The sequence below is a fragment of the Rhineura floridana genome, chromosome 4 (genome assembly GCF_030035675.1).
Source record: "Rhineura floridana isolate rRhiFlo1 chromosome 4, rRhiFlo1.hap2, whole genome shotgun sequence".
In the NCBI taxonomy this organism is placed as follows: Eukaryota; Metazoa; Chordata; class Lepidosauria; order Squamata; family Rhineuridae; genus Rhineura; species Rhineura floridana.
The window spans coordinates 175309742-175336315 of record NC_084483.1 but is presented as its reverse complement, the minus strand read 5'-3'; the positions used below and the strand labels follow the sequence as shown (position 1 = coordinate 175336315).

The window sequence follows — 26574 nt, the reverse complement described above, 5'->3', positions numbered from 1 at the left end:
AGCAACCTCCAATAGCATGTCATAAACCACCCTGTTTAGATCTTGCAAGTTCAGGTCTGTGGCTTCCTTGATGGAATCAATCCATCTCTTGTTTGGTCTTCCTCTTTTTCTACTCCCGTCTGTTTTTCCAAGCATTGTCTTTTCTAGTGCATCATGTCTTCTCATTATGTGTCTAAAGTTTGATAACCTCAGTTTCATCATTTTAGCTTCTAATGATAGTTTTGGTTTAATTTGTTCTAACACCCAATTATTTGTCTTTTTCACAGTTCATGGTATGTACAAAGCTCTCCTCCAACACCACATTTCAAATGAGTTGATTTTTTCCCTTATTCATTTTTTTCACTGTCCAACTTTCACATCCATACATAGAGACTGGGAATACCATGGTCTGAATGATCCTGACTTAAGTGTTCAGTGATACATCTTTGCATCTGAGGACCTTTTCTAGTTCCCTTACAGCTGCCCTCCCCGGTCCTAGCCTTCTTCTGATTTCTTGACTATTGTCTCCATTTTAGTTAATAACTGTGCCAAGTTATTGATAATCCTTGACAAGTTCAGTGTCCTCATTGTCAACTTTAAAGTTACATAAATCTTCTGTTGTCATTACTTTAGTCTTCTTGACATTCAGCTGCAGTCCTACTTTTGTGCTTTCTTCTTCAACTTTCATCAGCATTCATTTCAAATCACTACCGGAGCCAAAAATATACCAAGCTAAATGCTTCATTATTGCTGTTAGTAGGATGTTTGTGCTTGAAAACATGCTATATCAGTCCACACTGACCCCCACCCCCATTCCTTTGCACATATGACATGGCTTGGCTTGTTCTGTGCCAGAATGCTGTCCCTGTTATTTATAAGGTAATATACTACACCTTCTGACATATGCAAGCTGTTACATTCTCAGCCAGAGGAATTGGTGTGTTTTGGACTGTAGTTTTACCACACTCTAGCTTTCCAGCTTATTTTTTTTTGGCAACACACACACACACGGTCCAGAAAGCTTCATACTGACATATCAACATGTCCAATTGTTAATGTAAAGCATTGTTTTAAATGCCATATATTCTCCCACGTACCCTAAGATATCAGTGATAATTACACTTCTTTAAGCGATTATATCCTGTTTTCACAAAACGAAACAGTACAGGTACAGTGCCTTGTAAAAGTAATCAGACCCCTGACTAATGCTCTCATATTACTGAATTACAAATGATACATTGCAATTTTGTTCTGTATATTTTACTTAGAAACACTGAAACTCAAAATCAATTATTGTAAGGTGACATTGGTTTTATGTTAGGAAATGTTTGTAAGAAACATAAAAAACTGAAACATGTTGCTGGTACATACCCACCCTAAGACTTAAAGCTGTTATTGTAGAGAAAGGTGGCTCTACCAAATATTAATGTGTGGGGGTTGAATACTTATGCAAGCAACGTGTTTCAGTTTTTGTTTCTTACAAAAATATCCCAACATAAAACCAATGTCACCTTACAATAATTCATTCTGTTTCAGTGTTTCAAAATAAAATATCATACAGAATGAAATTACAATGTACCATTTATAATTCAGTAATATGAGAGCATTGGTCAGGGGTCTGATTATGATTACTTTTGCAAGGCACTATACCAAAGTACTTGGTGTAATGCTTCCCAGACTAGTAACTGCTGCTTGCACAATAACTAATTGATATGCATAATTAATTTTAAACTACATTACTGTTTATTAAGACACTTCAGTGGGAGACTATCAAAAGTTTTCCAATATCTCATCATCTATGGATCACCACATCTATATGATTGTCGGTACTTTCAAATAAGTCATAGAATCACAGAGTAGTAGATCTGGAAAGGGCCTATAAGGCCATCAAGTCCAGCCCCCTGCTCAATGCAGGAACTTAAAGTGTACCCAACAGGGGTTCTTGAAGTCAACAAGACTTCCCTTTGCAACGTGGCCACAATCTCTCCGAGAACCCACACATTTGCTAATTGGTGTAAGCCATAGTTTGGCTTAGTGTTGCATCTTAAACCAGCCACTGGGTTCAATGGTGGTGTTCACTGGCAGGATGTCAGCCTTAAAGTTATAAGTGCCCAGCTCTTGAGCGCTTCTATAGGTATACTGCTAGAATATTCCCTGAATGTAGCAGGATTTACAAATTATGAAATAAATAAAAATAAATAAGTTGCAGTAAGAGAGAATTATATGCAAATGGGGAGGAGAAGTCCTTTTAATTAGCACTCAGGTTACGGTACAGAAATAATACTGAAGCTCCTAACAAACAGAACACTGGATATAAAAAAACCCACAGGGCAATGGGACAGCTAAAATTAAAGAATGTATTTCAGAATTTAATACAGCAAATAACTGTTCACCGGTTGATACAAAAGTTAGTCAAATGACAATGTTAGAAAATGGCTTTTCATGCTTTTCCTTATGAATCAGGCCCTAACACAAAGAAGAACACATATACACATACTAGATAGGAAAGGGATACCACATGAAAACATACGTAACTTTTAAAAACTGCTCTATGAAATACAGATCCCCACAGCCTAAGATAATTCATCTGGGTCACCATCTCCCCCACCATCCTTGGGGCTAAACACCTGTGTGTCCTGTGGGAAAGCAGGTGGGGGGAGAGCCCAGGCCAGGGAGTTCATACCATTAGCCCTTAAATTACTAGTTATTTTTTTAAAAAATGTTTCTTTTTTCATGTAAGAAAAGCAGTATACAAATGCTGTAAACAAATATTCATAGATTTAGAAAGTGGCATAGCAATTGTGTGATTGTCAAATTATTTTGGATCTCTTTCTCTGCTCCTGAGTTTAAATGGTCCAAATCAAACTGGATCTGGTACTTGGAAACCCTGAGTTTGTTTGGTATTAAAATAATGCTGTTTGCTGGTATCTTCAGAAAAGTGTGTGAAAGAGTGAATTCCTTATGACAGTGCATCCACATAGCACTATTCTGCTTGTATATATAATGAAGCCGAAAAGCTGAGAAAAATCACTCCACGAGAAATCTTAGTAGCTGTACAAAAATAAAAGGATCCAGGTAGCACTCTTAACTGGCACAGCATATGAAACACAAAACTCACTTAACTTTCAGTGCCCCATTCACTTTCAAGCATCAGCCTGGAAGCCATCACAACTGAAAAACCAGTGCTCTAAAATAGCAAGAGTTAATACTCAACCTTTGTTTCCAATGGGACACAGCCTTATATTTAGCCTCTTTAGTCACTTGACCCATTTCACTATTTGCACAGGATACATGGCATGAGCCAGCCAAAAGTAAGCCCCACTGATTTCAATAGACGATTTATACCTGCCCCAAAGTCTCCTTCTATTATATTAATGCTTAACTCTGGCTGGATTGTGCTTTGTAGCCTGACACATCCAAAGATGCCACTGTAAGCGAATCCCTGTGTTTAAAGTGATTGTCTGGATTTATTTTAATCTACATGCAAAGAAAACACAATTGGATTCAAAAACCTCCTGTTTAGAATACCAAACCGTTCAAGCCAGGGTTGCATTTTGTCTTCCGTAAGTAGACAGACTGGACAGATTTCATCCGTGTCAGTGTCCAATGTTCCAAAAATATAAACACATTTCTTCTCATACAGGAGAAAGCCACATGCCAGCTGAAAGTTCTCCTGCACAAGCACCAACACATTTCCTTCCCTGATTTGAAATGTGACAGCAGCTGCCTTAGAGATACACCATGGAAACAGCACATCAAAGCACTTCCTCCTCTAGCCTAAGAGCCAGTAGCTCCTTCTAGCTTTGAAGAGCTACTGGCAACAAGAAAGAGATGCACCTTCCTCCATAGCACAACCTTGTGTTCAACAGCACTGCATTAAAGTGTCTGTATGGGTGCCTTGATCCCTCCCTTCTGCCTCAGGACAGAGCCATGCAAAAGGGTTCAATTATAAGCCCAGGCGCACACCTGGTTAGGGCCTGGTAACAACTGCTTTTCAAAGAGGAGGGAAAGCACCAAAACATACAGACAGAAATAAGAACAGCCCTCACTTGCCAAGCAATAACATGCTTAAGGGTCCCCAGATACTAGCTGGGCTTGGTAGCCAATGGTAGCCGGCCAGGCCTGGCTTTGTCCCTTCCTCCTGCACAGAAGCAAAGTGTGCCCTTTTGATACCTGCTGCCTCACAAGGGGATTTTACAGGTGAAGAATGGTGTGCAGTCACAGAAACTCCCTTTCTCAAGTTATGATGGTGATGCCACAGCCTGGTGCCATTTTGAAAGAGACATTCTCTGCCATCTTACACCGATGGCTGCTTGAGGTTTCCGTTTGTGAAATCTTAAAATAATCCTATGCTGGAGCAAGTAAAAGGATTTCTCTGATTGCTATTAGAATTAAGTTTATGGTTACTGCATGGTGATGGTGTGTGTAGTCCCCTCAGTATGCTGCTAAATATTTAGCTGGGGCTGGTGAGGTGGATGGTCCAGATAGCATGGACAGCAGCTGCAGCATTATGGGCACCGCGAGAGAGATCTATGAAAGAGGTAAAACAGAAACACAGGGCTAATTCTCACAATTACTTTCTGGTTTCTCTTTCAGTCTCAAATAAAGCAAAACAAAGGCTAAGCTATATGGAGCCCATAGTGCACCAAGCTGGCCATTTGTGTTGAGAGGCCAGTCTATATGAAAACAGGAACATACAGATGTTGATTTAAAGGAGCCCAAGAAGCGTTGATGTGAATTCACAACAGAATACAGCAAAATAGGACAACTGGACAGAGAACAAAAAGTCACACAAAAATGAATGAATAAATAAACACATAAATGCAATGGTTTGTTTCTAAAATCCAATAATTATAAATAGAGTCAGTAGTCCTTGGTACTCCTGAATTCAGGCATGCTCCACGCCCTCCTGGTTGGATCAGTGCCTCTCTCAACATCTTCCGAAATGGTCTTGATGCCACTGCTGAATGGCGAAATCCTGACCCGAGACTTGAATGTTGTGAGAGAGAGGCTGGTTTTGTGCTTTGTGTTCCATTGTTTTGCAAGCTTCTTTGCCTCTTCTTCCTCTTTGCTCTTCTCGATAGCTTCTTGGAGAACAGAACGAAAAAGCCGAGAAACTTCCGATGCTTCTGGTTCATATTCAGCAACAAGTTGCCGAAATCTGGGGGGAGAGGGGAAACCAAATAACTAGTTCATGACTTCGGGTAAAAACCCAAAGACAATCATTTGAGTTTTACATCTATAGTTATGACAACAATTTTTTAAAAAAAACCTTAAGAATGAAAGCTTCCTTTTACAATATGGGACTATATTAGGGTCATGAAATTGATAACAGATAGCTATTAATTCAATCATTTTTTGCCATTCAAATAATGAAGTATTTAGATGTACAGGGATGATAGTTGCAAATTTTGCAAGAGAGACAAAGCAATGAAACTCTAAAAGATTTACTGTATTCATTATAGATTTAGACTTGATGGCTTTGCCAGCCAATTTTTTTCTCCTCCACCTCACTTTGTTCACCATCCAGCCTGGTGAAGAGTTCCAGAGAACCTGAAAGCTTTCACACTTATTTTGTGGCATTTTGGTTAGCATAATTAAGAGGTATATTCCTAATAAGAATTTTGGAATACATTCATTGTGAACTTCTTGCAAGTAATTCCCAGCAAGGCTCTCAAAATTGCTCAAGACACCCAGGCTGTATGCTGCATTCACAAACATGATCAACATTAGGCAATTCTGTAGGGGTCGTCTTGCCTCTGTACTGTTCACACGTTTTTTCCAGGTTGTTTATTCTGCCTTGTTTATTCCAATTCAGCTAATCAAGCGGAGAAGCAAGTCCCTATGCAGGACGCTGGATCAGATTCCCTGAAAACATACCAAACTTCCCTGTCTTGACTTCTGAGAATTGCCAGCACACTTTGAATCTCATTGGCATAGCCTTGAGGATGAGAAACTGAATATTAAGAGAAAATTAGAACTAATATCCTCAAATGAGGAATAGAATTACTTGCTTGAGTGGCCTGGGGATCATTTGGGCATGTGTGGCCCACAGCTTTTAATTAATGGAAAGGCAGTTTGCAGCTATGCTGGCCTGTAACTGCAAAGCTTTTTCTGTAAAGCTCAGAACGCTCACTTTCAAACAGCACTTTGCTGAGCCATCTTCAATAACAATTTGCATCCTCTTTACCCATCTCTTCCCAGTAGCCATCGGGATAACACAATGATGCTTTTGAGAAACTTTACCAGTTGTGTAAGATGGGGAAACCAATGGATCGTCCCCATTTCTGTTTGTGAGTGTACAGCAACACTCAGAGAAGATTGACAGAGGCTTCACCATACCTAATGATGACAGGCCCACAGTAGGATGGATGTATTTTGGAGCACATGTCCTCCAGCTGCAGACGCTCCCCTGGACTGATATCGTAGCTGTGCTTTGGGTAGCTAACTAGCCAACCATAGTCGACACCTGTCTTTATCTTACGGTATTCATTCTCTCGCTCCCGATGCTGTTTCTCAGCTTCCTTGAGCTGCCAGCCAAGTTCCATCATAAGGGTTTCCATCACCATTTCTGTTGGGCTCCTCTGAGAAATGTGACTGGGGGGTTCATTCCACCCAAACCAGGAAGCCAGCGACATGTTTGCTTCCCCTTAACCTGCAAAGGGCAAATAAAGAGATTATACATATGCATGTTTGTAGTAGCCAAAGTATGCATCTCAGATGTGCATCCAACATACATTTAAGGCCAGATATTTTATTTATTGCTCAGCTGTTTCCACCAATGTGGAAAAATATTATTCTAGGTAAGAGGGAATGATGAGAAGATGAAGAGTGTGGCTCTTCCCCAAGACAGAAACTGCAACATAGGAAAGCTGCCTTATACTGCGTCAGACCAAGGGGACACTGTATTGTGCTCACCACCCTTCCCTGACCTGGCCTCTTCCAGTTGTTTTGGACTACAACTCCTGTGCTAGCTGGGGCTGATGGGAGTTGTAGTCCCCTGACCAGGTTGGGAAAGGATGGTGTACACTGACTGGCAATGGTTCTTTCTCCAGGATTTCCATCCTGGGCATTCCCAGATAGGTTTGGGAACCGGGGCCCATGCAAATCATATGCTTTACTACAGAGCAAGAACTCTCACCCTGATGGGTAGGGTTGACCCAATTTTTCTTGGGGTTCTTTTCTTTCTTTTTGGCAGTGGCATGTGACATTTTGGGGAGTACAAGCTTTTCCCCCAAACAAGCAAAAATATAAAAACACTTAATGGCATAGCCTTTTGCTGAGAAATCTTAATCTTTTCCATTCCTTGGTAGAAGGAGGGCTGCACATGACATCACCAATGCTGCTGCAGTGGTCTCCTTTCAAATGGTAGTTGCTACTTGAAAGGAGCCAAATGTTGCTGCATACTTAGCTATTCTCCCCCCCCCCAAAAAAAAATGGGTGACACATTTTTCTCAAATGCCCTCACCCTGCCTTTCATGTCCACCCTTGCCGAGCACATGCGCTCTTCCCAAAAGACCCAGGGGCTTTTAATGCCATCTTTGTGGTGCATGAAAAGAGGCACATTGGAATGGCTCCCATCTCAGGAAGGTAGCATAAGAACAACATCTTAGGACTCACTGCAGCCTGCCGCTCCCCAAATAACAAGATATCCTTTAATGTAGCCCTAGAGAGGCCTACAAGAATCAGTTGACCCTTCCAGAAGAGTCAATGAGGCAAAACAAAGATAAATTATCCATCAGGGAGTGTTCATTGTTGTCCAAAGCCTAAAGTTGGGCAGATGAAAGGGAGCACAAATCATGCTTTAAAGTCTAACTAAAAGCCCCAGGTAATTCAGCAGCCAATGGGGGGGGGGAATCAGGGTTTGCCACACGCTGAATTCAGGAAGAGTGTGGATGAAACACAACCATCTGTATGAAGTGGGTAGGAAATAGGTAAGTGGGTACCTAGCCTTCTCTTGATGAGGACTGAGGAACATGTGACCCTCCAAACACTGTTGGAACTCCAACTCCCATCAGCCCCAGCCAGTACGGCCAACGGTCAGGGATGATGGGAGTTGTAGTCCAACATCATCTGGATTGCCACAGGTTCCCCATCCTGCTCTCAATTAATCAAGACAAACTTTCCAACTGGGTTTGTGTGTCAGGAAGAAGCTCTTGTTTCCTCAAGTTGCAATTTATTCCACCTTAAGACACCAACTCATTCTTTATGGGAAAGCATGGGATATAAATATGGACACAATTATGCCAGTGACCTGAATTAAATATTGCATAGACCTCTAAGAGTAACTGCTGTGAGACAGAGGGCTACGGAGGGGGGAGGGGAAGAGACATGATGGTATGTGCACCCCATTATTTTCCACCTAGGATCTAACAGGATATGCTCTATTCTGTATTTAGGAGCCAGAGAAAGCCTCAGCACTCAGAAGGTCATGTGAAAATCCTCCTGAGTTAATCTTAATACATAAGCATCCTGATATAAAGGCACCATGTGGCACAAGCCTATTATTCCCCATTGCATTTAGAATAAATAATAATTTATTTATATCCTAGTCTGACTAAATATAGCTAGAGCAGGGTACAAGATAATCATAAAACCATATAATATAAAGCCATATGATATAAATTTATAAAAATGCAAGCAAACAAATTCTACAAGCAACAGCAAAATGAAAACACTTTTAAAACAAAGCAAAACACAACACACCTGGAAGCCAGGAGCAAAAGGATTTTAGACATTCAAACTAGCACCTATAAAACCAGATGTCATACACGAGAAATACATTGAAATGAAGGTGTCTTCCATTTCTGGCACAAGATACATCAAAAGAGAACCTGCAGAATTTCAATTGGGAGGGTATTCCAGGGTTGTGGGGCCACTACAGAGAAGGTCCTTTCTCAACAGCATCCCTGTATCTCCCAAGATGGCACTGAGAGCAAAGCGTTTAAAAGAAAATCAATACCTGGGCAGATCCAAATGGGAACAAGTGGTCTCCACTGTAACCTTAAACAGTTTAAGGTTTTAAAAAACTAGAACCAGCATTTACTTCAGAAGCTAATATGGAGCCAATGAAACTGACATGCTCTGACTTGTGAGCACCAAACAAACATTTTGGACCAACTGAAGCTTCCAGATAGTCTTCAAAGGCAGCCACTCACAGTAGCTTTTCTATTGGAAAGGGCTAAGAGACAGGCACAGAGCTTGAGTTTGCAAGAAAATTTCCCTTGATGAAAAAACAATTTCATCTACTTTTTTTAAAATTTAAAGTGTTATCTTCTGTTTTTAAATTCTTCTTTATTTTGGACATATCTAGAACAAAAGCCCATATAAATGTATTTTAAAGTCTGTTTTTATGATGTTTTAAAGTGTTTCTGGTGCTTTTGTTTGCCACCCTGGGCTCCTGCTGGGAGAAAGGGGAGGGGAGGGGAGGGGAGGGGGGAGAGAGAGAGAGAGACATACATACATACATACCTACCTACCTCTCCCACTTGGGGGTAGATTGTGATCATCTGTATAATTCTGCCATGTGCTAAAGACAATTTTACTCAGCCCTGACAGCAGGTTAGCACCACTGAGCTGTTGCTAGGGTTGGGGGACAAATTCAATTCAGTTCACATTTAAAGGAGAACCTATTTAATCTGCATATTCCAGAACAACATGCGAAATGAAACACAACCATCATTTAAAATTCACACTTCTTCAAATTTTGCAGTGCAGTAATGTACAAAAATGCACCGTTCTGAAGGATGGGTTCCCCCCCACCACCCTTGTTCTGCCTAGCTTAGTTTACTTGTTTGAGCCATTGGGATAATTTTATTAAATTACTCCTTACGCTGTGATGAGATTTCTTGTATGGTATACATATGGAACAGTGCCCATTCCTGCTTGCGGATGGTTAATTTGATAGGGTTGTTATTTATATAGAACGAGTACATTCACAGACTTACAATTCACAGCAGCCTTACAGTTCCCAGCATTCTTCTGGGGAAGCCATGTGCTTGAAATGTATAGTGTGGATGTGACCTTCATAACTCAGGGACGGCTAACCTATAGCCCTCTAGATGTTGTTGGACTGCAGCTCCCATCAGCCCCAGCCAGCCTGGTCGATGATCAAGGATGATGGGAGTTGGTCCAACCATGTCTGGAGGGCCACAGTCACCCTCTCTATAACTCAGCATGTGTTTTTAAATTCTTTTTTAAAAAAATTAAATTGTGTTTTTAAATTGTTTTTTGTGTTTTAAAAACTGTATATTTGTTTTTAATGTTTTCAATTGCTGTAAACCGCCCAGAGAGCTTCGGCTATGAGGCGGTATATAAGTGTAATAAATAAATAAATAAATCACACACTGTAAAAGCATATCACCCTCACCATGATCCCCCCCCCAAGTGTCCCTTTTCCACCTTCTACTTCACACAAATCCCAAACTGCACGACAAGGCTTCTGTTCCGGGCTACGTTACAGCCCTGAAGAACACCACCCCCTTTAAAGGCTCGGGATGCATCACAGTTGTTTTTTTTAATTATTTTGGTTCCCATTTATTATGTTATGATAGCAACTTTGGATGCCATCATAACACTGAGAATTGCATAACATACATTCATTGTGCTGTACTTTCTATAGCTGAGTCATCATTCAAGGCTCTTCTCAGACAATTTTAAACATTTTAATGGCATTCCAAACTTTCCTTTGTTATAAAAGATGCTTGTTCTTAAAAGAACTGTCACACTTAAGAGATTTACAGTGACCACAACCAGGAGAACAATTGCGTTAAGTTGTTGGTGAGGAATGCATGTCAGGGGAAAGGGGCACACTTTGAAGGCTGAGGAACAACATGGCATGAGCCTTGGAGCTCTTTCAGATTGCTTTTTATGCACCCCTATCTCAAGCAGACTCAGGCCGGCAAAGGGATGGCACTTAAAAAAAACCCTATACATTTATTTATTTATTATTTATTTATTTATTTATTTATTTATTTATTTATTAGGCTTATATCCCGCCCGACTAGCGATAGCTCTCTGGGCGGTGAACAGCAGAAAAATACAATAAATACAATAAGAAAAACAATACAGTGCAAAAATCCAATTAAGTTATATTAAGTTAAAAAGTACAGTTAAAATGCTTTGGGAAAGAGGAAGGTTTTAACTTGGCGCCGAAAAGATGACAATGTCGGCGCCAAGCAGACCTCCTCGGGGAGACTATTCCACAATTCAGGGGCCACCACTGAGAAGGCCCTAGATCTTGTCACAACCCTCCGGGCCTCAGTGTGAGTTGGAACCCGGAGGAGGACCTTCGTAGCAGAACGTAGTGTACGGGCCGGTTCATAGCGGGAGAGGCGTTCCGACAAGTATCGTGGTCCCGCGCCGTACAGGGCTTTATAAGTCAATACCAGCACTTTGAATCTGGCCCGGAAGCATATTGGTAGCCAGTGCAAGCGGGCCAGAACAGGTGTTATATGCTCGGACCGTTTGGTCCTTGTCAACAGTCTGGCCGCCGCATTTTGCACTAGCTGTAGCTTCCAGACTGTCTTCAGAGGCAGCCCAACGTAGAGCGCATTGCAGTAATCCAAACGTGAGGTTACCAGAGCATGTACAACTGATGTAAGGTCCTCCTTACTCAGATACGGGAGTAGCTGGGCTACCAACCGGAGTTGGTAGAATGCATTCCGAGCCACCGAGGCTACTTGAGCCTCAAGTGAAAGGGAAGAGTCTAGAATGACTCCCAAGCTACGAACCTGCTCCTTTAGGGGGAGTGTAACCCCATCCAGGACAGGGTATATATCCATCATCCGATCAGAGAAACCATCCACCAACAGCATCTCAGTCTTGTCAGGATTGAGCCTCAGTTTGTTAGCTCCCATCCAGTCCATTGTCGCGGCCAGGCAGCGGTTCAGCACATCGACATGATACAGCTAAGATGCAGGCTCCACTGCCCCACTACAAAGTTGCGGCTAGAGGGGCGAAGCAGTGAGGTGGAGGGGAGGTCCTTCCCCAGCTAGGATTCCAGATGCACATTTCCACTGCAACTTGGTGCACAGGCAAATCAGAAGGAAGGGCCATAGCTCAGCGGTGGAGGATCTGCCTTGAATGCAGAAGGTCCCAGGTTCAATCCCCGGCATCCCCAGATAGGGCTGCGAGAGACTCCCTGTCTGTAATCCTGGAGAGCCACTGCCGGTCAAAGTAGACACTACTGAGCTCGATGGGCCCAATGGTCTGACTGGGGATAAGGCAGGTTCCTATGTTCCAACTGCACTACTGACAAGAGGCGCGTGTTCAGTAGTTTCCCAAAGTGGTGGCTAAATGCACATTAGACACCTATGCATGTATCTGGAGGGGTATTTCACATGCCAGAGCAGATTATAAAGCATTCATTCTCTAAATACCTTGGGGGAAAATGCAGTGACCGCCAGAAGCCAACATGAATTTATCAAGAACAAATCCTGCCAGACTAATCTTATTTCATTTTCTGATCGGGCAACATCCCACATAGAGTGTTGGAATGCTGTGGGCATAATATATCTCGACTTCAGCAAAGCTTTTGACAAAGTGCCCCATGATATTCTGATTAGAAAACAAGCTAAATGTGGGCTGGATGGAACAACCATCAGGTGAATCCACAGTTGGCTACAGAATCGTACTCAAAGAGTGCTTATTGATGGTTCCTTCTCAAACGGAGGGGAGGTAACAAGCAGGGTACCGCAGGGCTCGGTCCTGAGCCCAGTGCTCTTCAACATTTTTGTTAATGACTTAGAATCATAGAATCAGAGTTGGAAAGCTATCGAGTCCAACCCCCTGCTCAATGCAGGAATCTAAATTAAAGCATAACTGACAGGTGCCTGTCCAGCTGTCTCCTGAATGCCTCCAGTGTTGGAGAGCCCAGCACCTCCCTAGGGAATTGGTTCCATTGTTGTACTGCTCTAACAGTTAGGACGTTTTTCCTGATGTTCAGCTGATACCTGGCTTCCTGCAACTTGAGTCCATTATTCTGTATCCTGCGCTCTGGGATGATCAAGAAGAGATCCTGGCCCTCCTCTGTGTGGCAACCTCTCATGTACTTGAAGAGTGCTATTATATCTCCCCTCAGTCTTCTCTTCTCCTGGCTAAACATGCCCAGTTCTTTCAGCCTCTCCTCATAGGGCTTTGTTTCCAGTCCCCTCATCAACCTTGTTGCCCTCCTCTGAACCCATTCCAGTTTGTCTGCATACTGGATACTTGGATGAGGAGGTGCAGGGTATCCTTATTAAATTTGCGGATGATACAAAATTGGGAGGGGCAGCTAATGCCCTGGAAGACAGAAACAAATTTCAAAGTGACTTGATAGGCTGAAGCATTGGGCTGAAAACAACAGAATGAAATTTAACAGGGATAAGTGCAAAGTTCTACACCTAGGAAAAAGAAACCAAATGTACAGTTACAAGATGGGCTCATAAATACTACATGCGAGAAGGATCTTGGAATTGTGGTTGATCACAAGTTAAATATGAGCCAACAGTGCAATGTGGCTGCAAAAAAGGCAAATGTTACTTTAGGCTGCATGAAGTATAGTTTCCAAATTGCATGACTTATAGGCTCCCCTCTGTTCGGCACTGGTTAGGCCTCATCTTGAGTACTGCATCCAGTTCTGGGCACCACACTTTAAGAAAGATGTAGACAAATTGGAACAAGTTCAGAGGTAGGCAACAAGGATGGTCAGATTACTGGAAACAAAGCCCTATGAGGAGAGACTGAAAGAACTGGGCATATTTAGCCTTGAGAAGAGAAGACTGAGGGGGAGATATGATAGCACTCTTCAAGTACTTGAAAGGTTGTTACATAGAGGAGGGCCAGGATATCTTCTCAATCATCCCAGAGTGCAGGACACAGAATAATGGGCTCAACTTACAAGAAGCTGAATATCAGGAAAAACAGCAGTATGACAATGAAACTAACTACCTACAGAGACGCTGAGCTCTCCAACACTGGAGGCATTTGTGAGGCATCTGGATAGCCCCCTGTTGGGTATGCTTTAAGTTGGATTCCTGCATTGAGCAGGGGAGTTGGACATGATGGCCTTATAAGCCTCTTTCAACTCTACTATTCTATGATTCTTTCATTCTGTGTTTAAAAATGAAGTGTATTACTCCTACCCTGTAGCATGCACATGGTAGAATACATGGGATTGTATGCTTTTTCTTCCCCGCCATTCTGGAGACAGCAGAAACACACACACTGGTGAGCCAGGGCCAGGATATTTTTTCAGTGAACTAATACACCCACATCCATCTCTCCCCATCTGTTACACGGCAGAAGTTTGTGCATGTTCATTTCTGTTGTAGGAGCCCTGAGACAGTGATCTTAGGGCTACTACATCGGAAATGAACAAGTACAAACCATGATCTTAAGGTCTGATTGTAGACTGTTTTAGGTGGATGCTTTTTAGAGAATGTAAAGAAGTGTGAATGCAAATAATCAGTATGACTTAAAAGTGGGTTAAAAATAACCTTTAAAAAAATCACTGCACAGTGATGTGGGGTAGCAAGTTTTCCACTGTTACATTTTTTTTCCTACAGAAAATATTCCATGTAGAAGTGTACTTGTTTCTTAAAGTTAATTAGGAATATAATGAATGGATGCAATACCAATCAAATTGAGCAACTGTAATGGATAAAATATAATAATAATAATAATAATAATAAAATTTTATTTGTTAGTCGCCCATCTGTCCGAATTAACGGACACTCTGGGCGACGTACAACAATACAAAATACAATATAAAACAATATACAGTCAACAAATCACAACATCAACATCAATTCATCTAAAACCATCTTTCAATTAATACACTATAAAAACTAGTCCACCCCAGAAATCCCATAGGCCTGCCTGAATAGCCAGGTCTTTAAGGCCTGGCGAAAAACCATCAGGGAGGGGGCATGTCAGAGGTCAAAAGGAAGCAAGTTCCAGAGGGTGGGGGCCACGACCGAAAATGCCCTCTCTCTGGTCCGCACCAGCCTAGCTGTTTTCACTGGTGGGACCGAGAGAAGGTCTTGTGAGGCTGATCTTGTTTGGCAGCATAATTGGTGACACTGGAGGCGTTCCTTCAGATAAACTGGGCCGAAACCGTATAGGGTTTTAAAGGTCAGTACCAACACCTTGAATTGGGCCCGGTAAACAACTGGTAACCAGTGTAGATCTACCAACACTGGGGTGATATGATCCCGGCGACGGCTCTGCTTTATCAAGTGTGCAGCCGCATTCTGTACCAGCTGCAATTTCTGGACCGATTTCAAGGGTAACCCCACGTAGAGCGCATTACAGTAGTCTAAGTGAGAGGAGACCAGGGCATGTATCACTCGTGGGAGCAGATGTACAGGAAGGTAGGGTCGCAGCCTCTGTACCAGATGTAATTGATACCAAGCTGCCCGGCTCACTGCCGAAACCTGAGCCTCCATGGACAGCTGGGAGTCAAGAATGACCCCTAGGCTGCGGACCTGGTCCTTCAGGGGTAATCTCACCCCATTAAGCACCAAGTCTAAATTTCCCAACCTTCTCGTATCACCCACAAGCAACACCTCAGTCTTGTCGGGGTTTAGCTTCAGCCTGTTCTCTCCCATCCATCCACTTACGGACTCCAGGCATTTGGACAAAGTATTCACAGCCAACTCTGGTGAGGACTTAAATGAGAGATAGAGCTGAGTGTCATCCGCATATTGGTGACACTGCAACCCAAAACTCCTGATGATGGCTCCCAGAGGTTTCACATAGATGTTGAATAGCATGGGGGAGAGGATCAAACCCTGTGGCACTCCACAATTGAGAGGCCAAGGGTCTGAAACCTCATCCCCCAAAGCTACCCATCAAACCTAAAGTCAAAAGTTGCAATTTAACTTTTTGCCCCAAGGAAGCAAATATATTTACGCACACAGCGTAATGTCTGCTTCTGTGTTGGAATTGCTTTTTAATATGCTTTTAAACTTTTTTAAAAAAACAATATGTTTTTAACCTTTTTTAAAAAAAAGTCTTCAAAGCTTTTAAAAAATGTTTTTAAAGTTGTTTTGTTTTAATGTATTTTAATGTCTGTTTTTATTATGTTTTAAAGTGTTTTTAGTGTTTTTCTTTGCTGCCCTGGATTCCTGCTGGAAGGAAGGGCAGGTTACAAATCAATCAATCAATCAATAAGAAAAGCTTTGGATTTGTTTGACTATAGTCGCTTTCTTCAACCTGGTACACTGCACTACACCGGCTAGGGCTAATGAAATTTGGGAATCCAAAACTTCTGGAGGGCACCAGGTTGGGAAAGGCTAGAATATAGCCACAGTTAAGTGTGATTTATTGATCTCCACAGTCAAATTAAAATATCAAGTAAACTACTTTTTTCTATTAGAAAGTTTTAAGATATTATGGAAAACATAAGAATTAACACAACATACTTTTTAGTTTTGTTTACTAAATATAAAAGACAAGCGAAGCATACTAGATCAGATCCCAATGGACTCAAGATTGTAGAAACTTTTCTGGAAAAATCTTCAAGAAACCTACATATAACAAAAACACATTTTGTAAATTATAAGCATATTAGTATTAGTATTATGAATTAAATTTCTGTCCTGTCCTTCCTCCCAGGGTGGCAAACAAGAGACAAAACACTAAAAATATCTTTAAAACATCTTTAAAAAAATTAAAAACATATTTAAATGCAATTCTAAAATGGACACAGACTGGGATAAGGTCTCTGCTTGAAAGGCTTGTTAAAAACTCAAGGTCTTCAGAAGGCATGAAAAACATAACAGAGATGGTGCCTGTCTAATATTTAAGGGGAGGGAATTCCAAAGGGCAGGTGCCGCTACACTAAAGATCCATTTCCTATCTGCAGAAGGCCCTCACCTGCAGAGCACAGTGATCGTCTGGGTATATAAGGGGTAAGATGATCTTTCAGATATCATTCTAGTTAAATTGTCAGAGAGCCCAGATGACTCAGTGGCAAGCCTTGGTTCCACATGTGTAATATACATGTTTAAAATATAACATCAGAAGCAGCTTCCAAACTGATGCAAACTGACATTCACTGTAATGCAGTAAAGTGGTGACCCTAGCAGAGGACTTGGGAAGGAATATACTACCAAAAATAAACAGAAGTTGACAAATAAGAATGAAGACAGGCAAACCTTTTGCCACTACCTTCACACGCGCACAAAAAGAAAGATTTTTCTTATTGTTTTATAAATGTGTGTGGCAAAACTCAGCATACTGTCTGCTTATTAAAACAAATCACAGCCATCTGCCTCAACTCAGAGCTATTTTTGTGCCAATCTCTCATTGACTTCTTGCTCAAAACCTCTTCAAACATTTTTAAGTCCACATGCAGCTTATATTATAGGCTCATCTTAACATCACTAAAACGGGGAGGGGAGATTTCAATGTGCCACAATAGCACATAACTGTTGTCAAGTTACAATGCATTGTAGTGACTTCTTGGCATGCCCATAGATGTTAGCCACCTTTCTGTAGTAGCTGCAGTGATTCTTCACATCCCATGCATTTTCAAGAGGTAGGGCAGTCTTGCAGATGCTCTCTACCCCCCCACCCCAAGATTCTTACACTTAAGTCTTACACTAGAAGGAATCAGCTTCCACTACAACGCAAGTGAAGCTATTATCACTGTATTCTTTAAAATCTTCATTTGTGGGCATAATTGCATGTTAACAAATACATAAAAATGATAGATTTTCCTTAACAAAAGACAATTTGAGAAACAACAGAGTTAAGGAAATATAATCCAAAATGGGTTATAAACACTAAAATAAATATTTAATAACCATGAAGTAAAATAAACACAACAGCTAACAATAAAGTACTCCTATGTCCTAATGAGGCACATGCCCGTTTAAATGAGTGCTCCTGGTTCCACCTTTTGGTCTTCTCCAGTGGCCAAATAAAATTCAATGGCTTTAATATAGAAATTCTTAACTGGAAAATAAATCAGGCTTGTTCAAATACAGGATACTATCGATTAGCATTAGTAAACAGTCCTAGTGTGAAGATCCAAATAAATATTATTTTCAAATAACACAAAGCAGCTTTGGGAGGCAGATTTGGAATTGGGAAGTTTGGGTAGGTAATGAACTAAGCACTCCACCCTTCTTCCGCTTCTCCATTCAAAATTCTCCCCAGTCCCCAAAGCTGCTTTTTCCAAAGAAAAAATAGCTACTATGCTCTTCTTATAGGTGCATCAGTGCAACATGTGGCTGTGCTCATAAAGATTATAAACCAATTTTGTTTCCTTGAAGCACAAACCCACAAGAAGCTATAAAAACATAGATACACGTATATATTCATTGGGATAAATAAAGCTTGTGCTCATAGAAACAAGAACGTCAAGTGAGAAACTCACCATTTCATATGTTATCTCAACAATTAACTCTCTAGATGCCTTTATACTCTCAGTTGCCATCCCACAGTCCCAATCTGCAATATAATATTGCAGATAATATTACTGGCAAACCTCACAGAGCTGTTGTAAAGATTACTGAGATAGAACTACACAATGCGCTTTAAACACTTGAAACATTAAGATATAGATGTTGATATAGGACAATATAAACACTAAAGTCAGGATCATTCAGACCATGGTATTCCCGATCTCTATGTATGGGTGTGAATGTTGGACAGTGAAAAAACTGGGTAAGAGAAAATCAAGTCATTTGAAATGTGGTATTGGAGGAGAGCTTTGAGGATACCATGGACTGCGAACAAGACAAATAATTGGGTGTTAGAACAAATTAAACCAGAACTATCACTAGAAGCTAAAATGATGAAACTGAGGTTATCATAGTTTGGACACATAATGAGAAGATATGATTCAGTAGAAAAGACAATAATGCTGGGAAAAACAGAAGGGAGTAGACAAAGAGATGAATTGATTCCATGAAGGAAGTCACAGACCTGAACTTACAAGATCTGAACAGGGTGGTTTATAACAGATGCTACTGGAGGACACTGATTCATAGGGTTGCCATAAGTCAAAATCGACTTGAAGGCACATACCAAAATAGGACAATTCACTAATAGGCAAAAAACCTTGCCATTTAAGAGCATACCTATAGCCCACAGATATTTCTATCCAACTTTAAAAAGCAGGGAAATTGGGCAGCTATAGTGAATGCACCAGGGGAGCAGGAGACTTGACCTCCGCTCTGAGATATTGTACTGCCCTACAAATTTGTCAAAATGAAAACACAATTTGATTTGGTCTTTCACAGTCTAATCCACGTTACCAAATTATTCCAAGCTACACAGGAACAAAATTGACAAAGGAAAACTAGGAACACAGGAAGCTGCCTTATGCCATCAACCCTGGTCCACCTAGCTCAGTATTATCCACTTTCCAGGGTTTCAGACAGGAGTGTCTGGCGCTCTCAAGTGTAACAGATTTAACAGAAATCTGAAGAGGCTCAGGACTAGCTGACTGATCACATCACAAAATGCTGTGCTGATATCATCTTAAATTTCTAGGCTGAAGCTTCCAGTATCAGGGACTTTGGAGTTAAACCTCAAGATACACTAGTGACTCATCCAGTTGTAATCCTCAATTATTCTAACCGGAATCCATAGTTACAAAGTGGTGAGTCAAAGATTTAAATTTAGCTCTCAAATCCTTTTGTTCTTTCCCCCCCAAAGCACTAACTTGTATCTCCATACTGTTATTTGAAAATACCATATTGTGTTTTGACTAATGTGTATACCACTTCTTTGTGCTGTACATTCCGGGCTTCTTTATAACTAGAGTTATTCAGGTTTTACAGAACTGTTTAACGATAATACTCATGTGAAGATACAGTATATACTGAGCAAACCATAGAGTATGCAAAGCAGCACCTCTGCCAGAAGCATCGTTTTGACTTGCATTTCAAGTAAAAATGAATAGATAAGACCTGTTCACACAAACAGAATGTGCCTCCACTGCCCCAAAAGAATATTTTTTTAAGGAGGTAATCTTTTCTACTGGACCAGCTTCTGCTTGGGAAGGGGTACATGTCATCAAGATCTTTTCCTCAGACACAACCAAAGAGGAGCTCATTCACAGCTACTGAACAAAACATGGCAAAATATCATACTGAGATTGCTGACAACAGCTTCTGTGGGATGACTTGGCATTGTCACAGCTATAATTTAAAGTGCTGGCTATCATATCATATTGGCAACTATTAAATATTGAGTGCAAGTATGGTGTAGTGGTAAGACTGTTGGATTAGGACCTGGGAGTCCAGAGTTCAAATCCCCACTTCATGATGCTTGCAGGGTCACCTTGGGCTAGTCACAGTCTCTTAGCCTAACCTACCTCACAGGGTTGTTGTGGGGATAAAAATGGAGAGGGAGGAGAACTGTGTACACAGCCTTGAGCTTCTTAGAGGAAAGGTGGGATATAAATGTAGTAAATAAAAAATAAATGAACAAGAATTGAGAGTTTACCATGCCAACCCTACCAATTCCAGTAGACAGCCAACACTGGAGGTGCCAGGTGCTAGAATGAGATCATATTTGGTGCCACATCAAGGGTAGTCAATATTATGCACTTCAGATGTTGACGGGCTACTTCTGGCAACTCCCATCAGCATAGCCAACAGTCAGGGATTATGGGGGATTTAGCACGGCAGTATCTGGAAGGTATCACATAAACTGCCCCTTTGATACACGTTATGGCCACAGTGGGGATAAGTCATCAAGCAGAGGCCATGTGCTGTGCATGATGTTCATAACATGCACTTCAGCTCAAATAATCATGCCATTGGACAACCAGGTGCTTCTGAGAAACCTCAGAGTAACCTAGCAGTGTTATTTTTGGCTATGCAGCTTTAAAGCTAAATCTAAAGTTGCAGAGCATTGCTAATACTGGCCATAAATTAAGAAAAATCACCACTTCAGTGCCCTTTCAATAAAGTAAATAATAAAGTAAATTGGAGCAACAGTTCCAATATAAAGGCTGTAGCTGAAGGTCCTAGGTTCAATCCCAGGCATCTTCAGGTGAGACTGGGAAAGACTCCTGCCTGAAACCCTGGAAAGCCACTGCCAGTCAGTGTAGACTATACTGAGCTAGATGGATCAATTGTCTGACTCAGTATAAGGCAGATTCCAATGTTCTAACAGCCTGAGATTTTTGTCCAGCATGTCAAAATAAAAATTCCTTTTCTGGATAGCTTAAACTACATACCAATCAGAGCTTAAACATGATGCAAAGCATTCTCAGAGGTGTCCAGAATTATCTTCAGACCCTTCCATGACCCAGTTATGTCAAAGCACTCCAATTTAAACTGACTGAATCCCTCTTCAGTCAATGAAAATAAACCAGCTTATCCCCCAAATACACGGAATATGATGGTCCAAGAAGAATTCAAGCTATGCTCTCCATTGTAGCTTATAGCCTTTGGAGCCGAGGATCAACTCACAACATGGACTACTAAAGCCACGATCCTCTGGTAGAACAGCTGAAGCTACAGCAATACCACAATATTTAGTATCTTGGAATTCCTTCAGCTGAGGAGAAAATCACAGAATTACATAGAAACACATGTAAGAATGCTCCAATGCACTTTTCATGGATGAAGAAAAGCAGCTTTTGAACAGAAATTTTGAACAGAAAAGTGGTGGTGGTATGTCTATATGTAAGCATAACCCTCATCACCCCACCTACTGTTTTGTAGATGTATTTCCCTCTGCAGGCTTCCAGATGCACCCTTATCCACACACCCCAATCTGGAAAACTATTGGGATAAAAGCAGTGAGAGGAGTGAATTTGGAGTAGGAGAATGTCAGGTTGGGAAAGGGTTCAAGCACTCACACTTCCCTACTTAGAAATCACAGATTTTCAACTTAACCTTAGGGGGGGAAATCACCACACCATTGTTATACAAATCTGCATGCAATATGTAGCTTGCCCCAATAACAGAATCCCAGGTTGGAAAGCATGACAAGGCCAGGTGATTCTATGCCACTCCCCAGGAATCCTCAGCTTCACCCATTACTCTCAGACCACACAAGGGCACTTCCAAAGGCAAAATGGCTGCCCTCGATGCATGCTGAAAACTGGGCTGACTTTCCAACACACCTTGGATATAACCCTTCCAGCAATTATGATTGCTTGGACTGTACCTATCCAAAGAAGCTTTGAAACCAGCCAAACTCCTTCACTCAAGCTGAAACCAAAAAACATCTAGGCGTTTCTTCTGCTCCATCCACAGGTGCTGTAATCTGTGCTGTTGAAATCAACAGAATTTGAAGTGCTTATCTTTGGCTGGATTATGTCTTGCTCTCCCTCTCTTTTAAGGAACGGATCAAGAAACAATCAAATTATACAACCAGTTACTAAGTCAGGGGTAGCCAACATGGTGCCCTCAAGATATTGTTGGACTGAAGCACCTATCAACCTCAGCTAACAGGCGAGGAACGATGAGAGCTGAAGCCCAGCAACATCTGGAGGACTGCTCCTGTACTAATTTTTTTTTTTAATAGATCAAGCCAACACTGTCCCTTTAGGCTTGGCTGCCCTGTACCAAATAGTTCTTTGTGCTCAATGCAAGAATCCAAATCAAAGCATTCCCAACAGATGGCTGTCTAGCTGCCTCTTGAATGTCTCCAGTGTCGGAGAGCCCACTACCTCTCTAGGTAATTGGTTCCATTGTCATATGGCTCTAACAGGAAGTCTTTCCTGATGTCCAGTCCAAATCTGGCTTCCTGCAACTTGAGCCCATTATTCTGTGTCCTGCAGTCTGGGACGATTGAGAAGAGATCCCGGCCCTCCTCTATGTGACAACCTTTCATGTACTTGAAGAGTGCTATCATACCTCTCCTCAGTCTTCTCTTCTCCAGGCTAAACATGTCCAGTTCTTTCAGTCTCTCCTCATAGGGCTTGGTTTCCAGTCCCCTGATCATCCTTGTTGCCCTCCTCTGAACCTGTTCCAGTTTGTCTGCATCCTTCTTGAAATGCGGAGACCAGAACTGGACGCAGTATTCAAGATGAGGTCTAACCAGTGCTGAATAGAGGGGAACTAGTGCTTCATGCAATTTGGAAACTATACTTCTGTTAATGCAGCCTAATATAGCATTTGTCTTTTTTGCAGCCACATCACACTGTTGGCTCATATTCAGCTTGTGATCAACGACAATTCCAAGATCCTTCTCACATGTCGTATTGCTGAATCAAGTATCCCCCATCTTATAACTGTGCATTTGGTTTCTTTTTCCTAAGTGTAGAACTTTGCATTTATCCCTGTTGAATTTCATTCTGTTGTTTTCAGCCCAATGTTCCAGCCTATCACGGTCCTTTTGAATTTTGTTTCTATCTTCCATGGTATTAGCTATGCCCCCCAATTTTGTATCATCTGCAAATTTGATAAGCATGCTCTGTACCTCCTCCTCCAAGTTGTTAATAAAAATGTTGAAGAGTACTGGGCCCAGGACTGAGCCCTGTGGTACCCCACTCGTTACTTCTGCCCAGTTTGAGAAGGAACCATTGATAAGCACTCTTTGAGTAAAATTCTGGAGCCAACTGTGGATCCATCTGATAGTTGTTCCATCCAGCCCACATTTAGCTAGCTTGCTAATCAGATTATCATGGGGCACTTTGTCAAAAGCTTTGCTGAAGTCAAAATATATTATGTCCACAGCATTCCCCCAGTCTACAAGGGAGGTTACCCAATCAAAAAATTAGATAAGATTAGTTTGGCAGGATTTGTTCTTCATAAATCCATGTTGGCTCCTAGTAATCACTGCATTGTCAAGGTGCTTATAGATTGACTGCTTTATAGTCTGCTCCAGAGTTTTTCCAGGGATCGATGTTAGGCTGACTGGTCTGTAGTTCCCCAGTTCCTCCTTCTTGCCCTTTTTGAAGATAGGGACAACATTAGCTCTCCTCCAGTCATCCAGCACTTCACCAATCTTACATGATTTCGCAAAGATAATAGATAATATCACAGGAAGACAAAAATGGTACTGTCATCAGTTTAATTTTTTTAAGGTATCTGGTTTAAAATAGGATTCGCAACCATCAAGGGATTTTTAATTATATCAATTCTTTGTTTTTCTGTTGGATGCAGATAATATTTTGCAACTATGTAACGGAGGGCAGTTTTTCCTGACAACATGAGAAATCATTTCTAGCTTGTAATATTCTCAAGAAGGCATTAGCTGAACTTAGAGATTCTTATAAATAGCTTTACAATAATGCTGTCAGAACTGAGCACCTTTTCACAGGGGAACAGCCATATTAAAATCCTCTCAAAAAATCCCCATTTTAAATCCGCGATTACTAATTTCAAGAATTAATCGTACTACATATTTATTGATTTCTACCAAACCTATAAACACACATTTTAGATTCATACAAGTTGAAGTTAATTTACTATCAACTCATTTTTTAAAAAATGAAAATTCTAGACTGTGTTGCTTTCATATACCAAAGCTACCGCATCAAATTCAAGACACAGAGGTATTACAGGCAAAAGGTTAGACAGAGCTGTAGCAGTACTGTGGCTACTGGATGATACTGAACTCTGGCCTGGAAATTGGACTTCACAATCCATTTTTCCATGATCTCCATTAAGAACTTTAGGTAAACTCTATTACCACCTCAATTCCCCATCTTTCAAATATGAATAATAGAGAACTCAAAAATGGCAAGAAGAGAGATGAGGCATGGGGTGTAAGGATCTTGGCACACATAAAGCCTATATTTGTTCACACACTGCTATACATGAATACCTATCTTCTTGGAACAGATGATTGATGCTTTGAACTCTAGCAATGCTAAAATCACCTGTTGGGAAAGTAAGGAGGGGTGGGTACATAAAATCAAGTGACAGGCATCATAACTGACAGCACCCATTATGTGTTTCCACTTTCCAAGCAGAATGAGGATTTTCTCCCTTTCTTTAGCATGCATAGGCTGGGACTCCACCTGGAAGGCTATCCACAGGAACATAAGAAGCTGCATTATGCCAAGTCAGATCACTGGTCCATCTAGCTCCATACTGTCTACACTGACTAGCAGTGGCTCTCCAGGGTTTCACAGAAGGGATATTCCCAGCCCTACCTGGTGATGCCAAGGACTCAACCTGGAACCTTCTGTATGTGCAGCAGATGTTCTACCACTGACCCTCTGCCCTTCCCCAATGAGCCTGCTGCCCTGTCTATATCTCTATGCGTTGAGTTTGCTTGTGGGATCAACAAAGATACATGATTCTTGCACAGTTCAGCGATAGCCTCATAGCTCTCCCTCAGCATTGGACACTGCTTATCTGCATAAACCTCCATGGACCTCACCGAGTCACGTGCTCAGTCATTAGACCGGATGCAAGAAAACTTTTCTCTGCGGAGGGCCACATTCCCTCAGGGATAATTGTTGGCAGTCACACGCCAGCAATAGGAGAGGCCAGAACCACTGTCTGGCTCCTATCAACATAGGCAGGATACTTCCAGAACAGATAACAAAATGCCATTTTTTCTACATACAGGCAGTCTAAGAAACTCTGATTACTATGAAAGTTGGGAAAGGAAAAGAGGAGGCAGGGAAATATTTACATCTAACGGTCCAAGTACAAACGGCTCTTTAGCAGCGCAGAACCCAGGCGTATAGGATTGCCCCCTCCTCCTAGCATACGAATTGAGAGAAGGAGCCAGGACCGCCCGCCGCCTATACTTACAAAATGCCAGATGTGTTTATTATAGTACTTCTGTATAGTGCACACCCATATTTCATTAAATCACTACCTTTGGGGTCAAGCGCCTTCATCACACAGCCAACTTGATCCTACATATGCAATTCAGAATTAAGCGCCACTGACTTCCAGTCAGGACTCAGCACAGTCTCCCACAGAAAACCGAAAGCAACGACATTGAAAGATGCGCTAGGCATCGATTCCCAAGGTGGAGCTACCCATTAATGTCCTCTGTGGTCCATTTAAGGCCGAGAGAGAGAAGCGCCTCGCCCAACGCGCAAGCTTTCCGCTCCGCTTTCCCAAACTTTTACACCGCTTTCGCAACTGGGCGCCCGTCTCACCTGGTGCCTTGCAGACGCTGAGAAGGACCCCGGAATCCAACTCGACAAAGACAGGAAGGTGGAAAACTAAGAAGCCCTTTTGCTGAGGCGCGCGCACGCCTTCTCCAGCCTTGGCCACCGAGTCAAGGGGCGGGCAAGCAGGGGACTCTCCCTCCACGACACCCAGCTGAGCCTAGCCTGCAGCCCAGCGTTGCCCGCATAATCAGGGCGTGCCGAATTACTTTCCCTGACTCGGCCCCGCCCTCCGGAGCGCCTGATTGGTAGTCGCTATGGTAATCACCCTAAGCCTCTTTTGTCTGTGGCGGGAGGGGATTTAGTATAGCAGGCCAGTGGCAAGGGCGAGCGTCGGAAGGGACGGCGCGCCGAACAGGGAATGCCCGGGGAAAGAGCGGAGGGTGCCGGTTGGCTCAGAGCCTTCCAAGTGAAGCACAGGAGCTATACTGCAGCCCTAAGGAATTTCGGGGAAGGTGGGCACCAGGAGTTCAAAGGCATCTATCACAGCCCAGAGCTGCGAAGGATGATGCTAGCAACAGTAACCGTTTAAAATTGCACTTTTAATTTTTGCAACA

General features: G+C 41.9%; 1 protein-coding gene across 1 annotated transcript; it reads right to left on the bottom strand.

The window, feature by feature from the left end:
* Nucleotides 1–2198: 2198 nt before the first annotated feature.
* Nucleotides 2199–26276, bottom strand: RD3 (RD3 regulator of GUCY2D). The gene is made up of 3 exons (XM_061625275.1): nt 26006–26276; nt 6322–6634; nt 2199–5140 (listed from the first exon to the last, which is right to left on the bottom strand). Exons 2-3 carry the CDS (start codon nt 6615–6617, stop codon nt 4843–4845), a joined length of 594 nt encoding a protein of 197 aa, XP_061481259.1. The 5' UTR covers nt 6618–6634; nt 26006–26276; the 3' UTR covers nt 2199–4842.
* Between the last annotated feature and the right edge of the window lie 298 nt (nt 26277–26574).

Bases quoted from the DNA above. Each gene is read 5' to 3' on its own strand.
- RD3 (XM_061625275.1), bottom strand. From the start codon at position 6,617: ATGTCGCTGGCTTCCTGGTTTGGGTGGAATGAACCCCCCAGTCACATT. The intron at 5,141-6,321 runs GTATGGTGAAGC...CTCTCCCCCCAG, and splicing joins TGTGGGCCTGTCATCATTAG to ATTTCGGCAACTTGTTGCTG.